This window comes from Xiphophorus couchianus, chromosome 1 (assembly GCF_001444195.1).
Source record: "Xiphophorus couchianus chromosome 1, X_couchianus-1.0, whole genome shotgun sequence".
Lineage (NCBI taxonomy): Eukaryota > Metazoa > Chordata > Actinopteri > Cyprinodontiformes > Poeciliidae > Xiphophorus > Xiphophorus couchianus.
In genome coordinates this window covers 21,065,965-21,075,329 of record NC_040228.1, presented here as the reverse complement: position 1 = coordinate 21,075,329, position 9,365 = coordinate 21,065,965, and the positions used below count along the sequence as shown (strand labels likewise).

At 35.5% G+C, this 9,365-nt stretch overlaps 1 protein-coding gene across 1 annotated transcript; it reads right to left on the bottom strand.

Annotated features, from left to right (window-relative positions):
• Position 1: 1 nt before the first annotated feature.
• On the bottom strand, positions 2–8,405 carry irf10 (interferon regulatory factor 10). The gene is made up of 8 exons (XM_028015657.1): positions 7,794–8,405; positions 6,243–6,438; positions 6,051–6,124; positions 5,602–5,650; positions 1,711–1,815; positions 1,227–1,613; positions 997–1,115; positions 2–559 (listed from the first exon to the last, which is right to left on the bottom strand). Exons 1-8 carry the CDS (start codon positions 7,959–7,961, stop codon positions 452–454), a joined length of 1,206 nt encoding a protein of 401 aa, XP_027871458.1. The 5' UTR covers positions 7,962–8,405; the 3' UTR covers positions 2–451.
• Positions 8,406–9,365: the final 960 nt, after the last annotated feature.

The window sequence follows — 9,365 nt, the reverse complement described above, 5'->3', positions numbered from 1 at the left end:
ATTTCATTTCTGTGGTCAATTTATTCCACATATTTGTTCCAGAATGAGAAAATTAAATTAGCATGTCATACTCCGAGGATGAGTTCAACATCAAATGAAGAGGGAGAAAAACATTCACATTATTATTTGTTTTTCAGCATGCTTTGAGCAAAATGCACAACAGGTGTCTAGCTGCACTATAGAAAATAATATCAAATACAAGCTGCAATAAAGAAGATTACAATAAATTTACCGTAATGCCCTTCAAATGTACTTATTGTACATACACACACACAGACACATCCCTACACATACATATATATATATACAGTGTATATATATATATATATAATTTTTTTTTATATATTTTTTTAATATACTGATGATACTTTATCCTTTATGGTGATTATGCGGACGGAAGTCAAGTTCACTTGTGTATTGTCCATATCAACTCTGGCACATGGTAGATTTCTCAGTCTATCTTCTTTCCTTTTGCGTTGGAGGTGAGATTTTGATGTTTCTCCTCAGTTTGTCCCAAGCTGAATCTCTGTAATAGTTCCACAGCAAACAAGGGAACCACCTGGCCAAGAGGAAACAGAGAAACACTCAATTACTGTGTCTGTAAGGACATCTACTGGCCAAAAATATCACTCTCACGTGTCTCTCACACATCTGAGATAATGAAACTAGTTACATTTATATTTCTAAACTATCAGTGGATATTTGGTCAAATATCTGGAAGTGTAAAGAACATTATTTCTTCATAAACCACCAGTGATCAGGTGCAACATTTCTGGCAGTGGAGTAAAGAAATTAGAAGAGGTTATACAAAAATTAAGGTATACTTGTAGAGAGCTTTAGGAAGACCTGGAATTGGCAGGTACACCTGCAAAGCATATTCATCAATCCATGCAGACAGGTTTCCTTATACAATAGACAATCTGACAGTGCCCTAATAAAAAAGTTTTTTTTGCAAAGTATACAACAGCAAGCTTTTTATGTCCCTTTCCAACTCACATGTGCCATTATGAGCTTCCTGGTTTTAGGTACGTTTGGATCTGGATACTCTTCCCCAAAGCAGAGCTCGATCTCGTGTGAAGGTGTAGGCCCCTTTCTCTGTAAACTGTTCTGGAGTTCTGTAAATTATATGTTCATATTGGTGTTTTAAGAAGAAATGTTTTTTGGGGGTTTTTTTATTTTAAAAAATTCAGTTTAGCATTTTAAATTGTATGCATCTTGTGTAATACCATTTAGGAATGAGGGTATATCCATCAGTTTGCAGGTTTTTTCACGTTCCAGTTTATTTGGCCTGTCAGCATGCTGGGCCAAGGGACCACTCCAGTACACCCTGCCCTGGCAGAAGCGCTTGATAAATACCCCATCTGGTGCCACCCACAATAGCACACCCCTTTCCAGGTGACAAAGAAGGCGATTCATCGCTTCTGCCAGGCAATCTGGAAGAGCTACAGAGCCTGGGGAGGGGAAAGAAAGCTGCTGGGGAGAGCAGGGTCCGTAGATCTGTTCATTTCCCAAAGGAACATGACCCTGGAGGATAAAGCATCCGTCTAGGCTCTCCGTGATCACTTTCGTCACTGTCTGGCCCTGGTACAATAGTCTCACCTCCATGCGAAAGTCTGTGCAAAAAATGCAGTTAACACTGATAAAGATCAGTATGAAAATACACATGTGCTAAAGTAATTATATTTATTTGAATACTTATGATTTTCTTACCGGTTATATTGAGGATGGGACAGAAGAAACTTACTGGATCAGGAGCCTGAATTAGATTCTTTTTCTCTGTTATCTCACAGTACATGTGCTCCCTCATCAGGTCATCTGAAGAATAAAACACATGAGAACATAGTCAAGACAGCAAGTTTGGAAAGTAGTTGCTGATGTTTTTATTTTCACAAATTCACACATCCATGTGGGTGTTGAAAATTATATTCATTTTAGTTTAAAGCAAGCTGATTATTAATTTGTCATTATACCAAACAGCAAGAGTTGCTGGTTTTTTGTATTATTGTGGCATACAGTTGTTGGCCACCGGTCATGTATCGACTTGTCAGGGATGAGAAGGTAGATGGTATTGCACCCACTTTGACAAACAGCTATTTAAAAACATTGGCAATCTTTGTTTTTTGTGTGTGCTGGAAAGATTTAATTTTCACCATTTTTATTATAGGTGAGTTTACATGATTTTATTGATCTATATTATATATATTATATTACATATTTTAAAGAAATATTTCAAAACTACCAAAAATAAATAAATAAATGAATGCACAACAAAACAACAGGGTGTTCTGTAGATATGAAATGAAAATATGTTGGAATAATGTTGGGGAGGGGAAGTACAGAACACCAATGTTGGAGCTGAATTTATTACAGAAAGTACTGTAGCCTTAAGCTTTTTAAACATTCCTTAACATATATCATCAAAAATATGTCCAAATTCAAAAAAACAGATTAAAATCACACAAACATGTTATTGCCCATTTAACCTAAAACCATTGCAGAACCAGTTTTGATCAGGACAAAATTGAATGTTCAAAGGGTCAGTTGCAGGTATAGCAAAGTTTTAAAAAGTTTCCAAAAATGCAAAGAGACCTGAGTGGATCATGGACTATAACATAAAGCTTCTTCTCACCAACTTGTGTTTGCACTCTGCTGCTCAGATGGGTGAGCAAAGTGTTTAGAACAATTGGGAAGTGTTTCTAGTTGCAGACTACATGAACAGTCATGGTGTAACAACTAAAGGAGCAACACCCACCAATGTTATTGATGTATTGCTCGTATAAAACTACTGTGAAAAACTATCGACAGAATGCCTCCACACTTTGTCCAAACAGAAACCTGACTAATTAATCAGCATTTTATAATGTGTTACTCTATAAAGCAAAGTCCTGATCTCAGGCCCAACTGGTTCTCTCCCAAACACGAGGCAATAGCATATTTAGAATGTCAGATCACAAAAAAAACTAAACACGTAAGGTAACAAAGACACATGTCGGAAAGAATATTACCGATTATATGCAATTTGTTGGAAATAACATGGGCAAATTTAGAATACGGTCTCACTGTAAGGTTATGTGAATAAATAGGTCTATAAAATCCAACTGGTTTAAATGTCAAGTTTTTTTTTGTAGAAAGAAAAACACTGCTTTCCAGTCCAACCTTATTACTCCTGTGCAGTAGAGTGTTATTAGAGTTATTTAGCAAATGTATCTGCAATAATGTCAAGCCAGATGCCTTGACATTATTGATGGAACAGTACAACCTGACATTTATTGGTAATTTCAACCTCTACAGGAAAATATCAAAACATCTTTCTGAAAAGAAATGTAATACATGCCCACTGCAAATGTATTTATGTCACTTATACTTTTTTACATTTTGTAACTTTATAAGTATTGTATTCACACCGCTTTACTATCCTACCCCTAAATAAAAACCAGCCACTGCAAACAATTCCCTTTAAAAGTCACAGAGTTAGTAAATGGATTGCATCTGTATAATATTAAATTGCAGCTTAGAGACAGCTGTTCTGCGAAGGCATTTGCCATCTTACCAATACATGACTGTCTATCTGAATTGGATAAAGAGAGCATTAATCAAAAAAGCACTCAAGATGTCCATGTTAACTCTGGAAGAGCTTAGAACACCCATTGGTCTGGACTTTAACATCTCTCATTTGAAGTTTGCTACAAGTCACATACGGAACACAGCAAATAAGTGGAAGAAGGAAACCTAAATCAAAAGTTTTGGCCTACATGCAAAGCTCTTTTTGCAGCTGAAATATAGCACAGTTTGGGAAAAAAGTCCTTCAGAGGCTGCAAACATTTGATATCTGCAGACACTTTTCACAGACTTTCTGGCCTTCAGTTATTTGCAAAGAAAATAAACAATTGTTTCTGACATACATAAGGCTGATAGAGACATCCCAAAAGCCTTGCTAGTTCCAAAGAAATGTTGACACAGGCAGCTAAATACAAATGAACATCTCACTATTAGAATTTATTTGGATAAAATATTATTTTGCCTATCACTGTGCACTACTTTGTGTTAGTCTATCACATAAAACAGATTCAGGTTTGTGGAGGTAGTGAGACAAAATGTAAAAAAGTCATGGCGGCACCGTAAAGTAAAAGTAATTTGTTCGCAAAATCAGTACTAACAGACAAGCCTTTCTAGAGATGATCTGCACAACTAACCAACAATTAACTAGCAGGTATGCTTCCAACTATTGTTGTGCTTGTTATGTGACCATAATTACACTCTCTAAAAGTTAAACTTTGCTGCCAATAAAACAGCATAGAAAAATCATTTACCTCATTACCTTGCATGTGTCATATCACCTTCCAAGCATGTGTATCTGCTTTCAGAGTGAATTGCCTGACATTTGAAAACCAGTGCATGTTGCATAATAACAGAACCAATCAAAACCAGAAGTGAAACCTAACTTATAATATTGCATTAGAGCTGTTCAGTTGTTTTAACTTAAAAATGCAAGAGAAAGACCAAGAACATCCCCGTAGACATTTGTGCACAAACACCCAGTTGTGATGTCCCTTAAGACTAAGAGCGTTTCAGAAAGGAGAACAAGTTTCGTTGATGTCATAAAAACATGAACATGCCTTACTTCAACATTCATACCTTGACTATAACTTTTATATACAGAAAAATAAAAAAACTAAACTAAAAATAAATAAATTACACATAAGAGGACATTTTTCACTAAATCATCTCAGCAGATCAAACCCTAAATTACTTCCAAAAACTTAATCTGCATTCTCCTATGATCATCCTACACATTTTATAGGAAAAATAAATAAAATGTTTGGTGAAGCTATGATGCTTTAAAGTTACTGATCCAGGCATGTTTTGTTTGTAAAAAGGCCAGAAAAAAAAACTTTATTAAAATTGGGATAAATTATGTAGTTGATAAAGTCTGTGTTGCTGGTTGATAGATGACGGAAATATAAACCTCTGGAAAAAATTAAGAGACCACTTAAATTTATCGGTTTCTCTGATTTTACTCTTTATAGGTATTTGTTTGAGTAAAATATACATTGTTTTTTTTATTCTGTGAACTACTGACATGTCTCTGAAATTCAAGCAAAAATATAGTATTTATTTGCAGAAAATGAGAAATGGTCAAAATAACAAAAAAGATGCAGTGCTTTCAGTACTCAAATAATGCAAATAAAACAAGTTCATATTCATTCAGAAACAACAATTCTAATGTTTTAACTCAGGAAAAGTTCAGAAATCAATATTTGGTGGAATAACCATGAGGTTTTTTCAATGGGGTTCAATGCAATGGGCTCTTTTTTTCCCCAGAGCTGTAAACATACAGATGCATCCCAGTTAATTCAAAATGTCTTAGAAAAGTTAATTTATGTGTTATTCTAATTTTTAGAGAAACTAAATTTTGAGGTTTCATTGATTATCAGCCATAGTAATTCAGACTAAAGGAAACAAATACTGGTAATTAATCAATGAGTAACACTTTTTGAATTTAGTTACTGAAACAATTTAACCTTTCAGTGATATTCATTTAGTGGCATTTGCAGATGTGTCAAGAGGAATTTCTAGCATATTTGCATGTATAACTCTTACCAGCACATGGTTTTTCTTCTTTGTGAGCTTGAAGTTCTTCCTTTTGACACTGAAGTAAGAAAAACAGAAACCAAAGTTAAGGAAGCATCTAACAAAAATCGGAGCAGGAAGACTTGATCATCGAGATTTTCCCCTACTTAGCCTAAAGATATGTTTTCAGATGGAAGAAGACTTGCAGTTCAAGTTAAGTACTACTGTTAAATTAAGAAGCTGACTGTATCTACCTCTTTTTACTATCACTGACCTTAAAATGACTCATGATATATTCATAAATCTCTTTGTAAAACTCCAAATTATTCATCAACTGTCAGAAGTGACTGTTTTTGCCTGCCACCCCAACCAAACAAACCACTCACAATATCCACGCCAACCAAAAGTATTCTTTGTGCCTCGGGACACATTTTATAATTACTGTCTCGTTTTCTGTATGAGTGTATTTCTCATCTTACCTGATTTTCTGGATAACCAGGGCTTCTTGGAGATAACTTCACCTGCTTGAACACATATTTTGTCTGAGGATGTGCTGTGAGAGAGGGACGTAGCGAGCACAAGTGAGACCAAACACAACAGTTTGAATTCAGAAAACAAAACAGAAAAGACAAAGTCGGTTTGAACAAAGCTAATTATTTGTTTGTTTTTACCTCCCAGCTTTGACAGGCAGACATCCTGTTCAATTCGATAGACCTTGTATGGTTCAGTGATGTCCAGCTGGTTGCGTTCAGGAACCTCCTGGAAGTCGGTGCTCTTGTTAAGTGCACAACGGAGTCTGGTTTTCCACATTGTGGGATCAGCTCTATCCCTGCCCTCCTTGTATTTGCCTTTATACACGGCCCAGGCCTGTGCAAAAAGATACTGACTCAGAAAACTATCCCAAAAAAACTTACTGTGTAATACAATGAGAAGTAGATAATATAATTTATTTTTTTTTCTTGTCATATTAGCTTGAATAATATCAATCCATGGTATACTTGAATCCAAAGTAATCAGACTAACAAACAGCAAAAAATATAAAACCAATTTTCATTTCATTTTTGAATATGTAAACATTTCCACCTCATTCCTGGAAAACAACAACACAATAAATATTTGTGCAGGTCACATCATACTTCAAAGCAGGAGTTTCAAGGAGGAGATCTAGATGTGTAGATATTAGACGCACCAACCACTCAGTCAGAGATCAGAATAAGACAATTTCTCCCTAATTAGCTCTGATTATGGATCAACAGCTCAAACAACAAAAAAAATCCTGTCTTATTTTTCCAGATTTATTTAATAAATGAAAATCAGAAACTCCCACCATTTAGTTATGTTAGGTTAATCTTTGTAACACCATAATTTGTCACATTTGACCAAATTCAGGGTTTTGGAAAGGTGCCGAAACGTTCTGTAATCCATAAGAACCTGGAATGCCATTGAAAAGGCATTTCATTATTGTTACTGGGTGACAGTAACTCACTGTAGTTTGCAAAGGCACATATTTATTCTAAATTGTTGGTATTAGTGTCTCAAAAGCTCAACTATTAGACTTTTATTTTAACAAATACAATCAACCCTATTTGTCCAAATTACAGACATTTGACTTCCATATTGATGTATTAAAGTGATGATATTTAATGTTTAAATAAGCACAGGAAATCATTTCAATCTTGTCCTTTAAGGGCTTTTTATTTAATTTTTTTAGCCCAAATAATAGTCAGTAGATAGTTTTGATTTTATGTAGGTATTCCACATATTGGTTTATGTATTTTATTAAACATAACTGGAAGAAAAAAAATAACGCACTTTAAATCACTTTTGTTTTATCAACGGAAAGTTTTTTTGTTTTTTTTTACCTCTTACATTTTTATCTTGCTTTCCCCCTAGCGGACTTACGACCTAAACCCCTTATTCATCTTTAAAAATGAAATAAAATAAAATGGGATTTCAGAATAAATAGTCAAAAAAGTATACTTTAACACTTACGACACCCAAGTCAAACATTTTATAAGTTTGCCTATAATCACGTGTCATAATAGCGTTTGATAGGACGATAGGATAGACTTTGAGTAGGATTTTTAATTGAACTCAGTTTGGGTTTCCTTCGCTTACCATTCGGTGGGAAAGCAATGTTGTCCCCATTTCAGAGCTCAGTGAAATAATCTGCCTAAGTAACTCAAGGCTTTTCGGAAAGTGAAACATAAAAAAGTGTTGACCTTAAAGAGAGCCGCATCCTCCGTCTGCTTGTAGTCCTTTTTGGCTGCGTGCTTCCAGGGAATCCTGAACATGGTCTTGCCCTCATCCTCCCAGCACAGGCCTTCATATTTCCCACTCTCTATCTGAGCTACCAGCCACTCTTTCAGGTGCAACTTGGCTCCATCCATCTTCAGCACATGTTGCGTGTCACAGGAACAACAGTCCACGGTTCAGGACAGCTTCCGATAGTTTTACACCACTTTTGCAAACATAAGAAGTCTGTATTCTTTGGTCTGTCACGCCACTCGAGCTCTCCTTCCAACAAATAGGGAAAAAAAAGGTACAATAAGAAGTCAGCCAATGAAGCTGTTCAGTTTTACACCTACTGAGTTCATCGGAAAGTTAAATGGAGAAGTCGCGACTAAAATTCGGAGCGCTTCCACAAGCGAAAGCGAAAGCTTTGAAGCTATTTTTATGCTTTCGGTTTCCACACTTTGCTCTTTAGAACATTTAATCATTTCCAAGTAAAGTAACCTTGAGTATCTGACGGAATACTGTTTAAAGGATAAGCAAAAACTAAAATTAAGTGAAAATATGTAGTGGATATGCCATAGATGTCTGCTTTTATTACAACAATTAAATTGACTTTTGAAAAAAACCCACTTGTTATCCTAAAAGCAAGAAAAGGAAAACGTAAAATATGAAAGGTGTTATAATTACACATACTAATGCAGAAAAGGAAACCCACCTATTAATTAGTGTCTAGAGGAGAACATAATAAAACCGCACACACAGTTAAGCAAGTACACGCAGCCACTCATAACGAAACGTTCCTGTGAAAATGAAAGTATGTGGGTGGTCAAACTTGTTTTTTTTGTTTTTTTTCTTTTTCTGTCAGACGCTCCTCCACCTTTCCTACCTAAAGAGGATGCGACCTTTCTTTAAAATTGTTCATTTCAGCTCGTAGTAGGCGTAAGACGGGACTGACAAAAAAAAAAAAAGAGAGACAGAAAACCGCAAGTCTCATTTAGATGACAAACAAACGCACTGAACAGTTTCCACCAGCAGATGGCAGCATAGAGCTGTGTCGTTTTCACATAGTAGTAAACTATTGAGCAAAAACTTGATATCCGACCGTCCTATAGGCACACCTGTTTAACTGCCTGTAAACACAAGCATCGAATCAGCCAATCACATTTGCATTTAGGGGAACAGGACGCGGTGAAGACGACTTGCTGAACTTGCAATTTGAACTTGCTGAAGTTCAAATTGACTATTGGAATGAGGAAACAAAAACATTTAAGTGCCATTTTTTAACATTACATTGTTGTTGGTTGCAGATAGACTGGACTAAATAGTTAAAATGCTGATCTATGGGGATTTTCAGAAAAAAAACATCAATCAGGTTTATAGAAAATATTCTGGAAAAAAAGAAAAACAAAATCTAGGGATTCAAAAGCCTTGGTGTCCGAGATCAGAGGAGAATGAGCACTGGATCAAAATGATAGAAAGGAAACAGTAACTTGAATTACAACTTCTTTCAATCAAGTTTTTTGGAGTACAATCGTTGTATGCTCAACATGTCAAGTCTT

Bases quoted from the DNA above. Each gene is read 5' to 3' on its own strand.
- irf10 (XM_028015657.1), bottom strand. From the start codon at position 7,961: ATGGATGGAGCCAAGTTGCACCTGAAAGAGTGGCTGGTAGCTCAGATA. The intron at 1,816-5,601 runs GTAAGAGTTATA...TTTATTCTTCAG, and splicing joins AGAAGAAAAACCATGTGCTG to ATGACCTGATGAGGGAGCAC. The intron at 560-996 runs GTGAGTTGGAAA...CCTCTTGGCCAG, and splicing joins GGAAGCTCATAATGGCACAT to GTGGTTCCCTTGTTTGCTGT.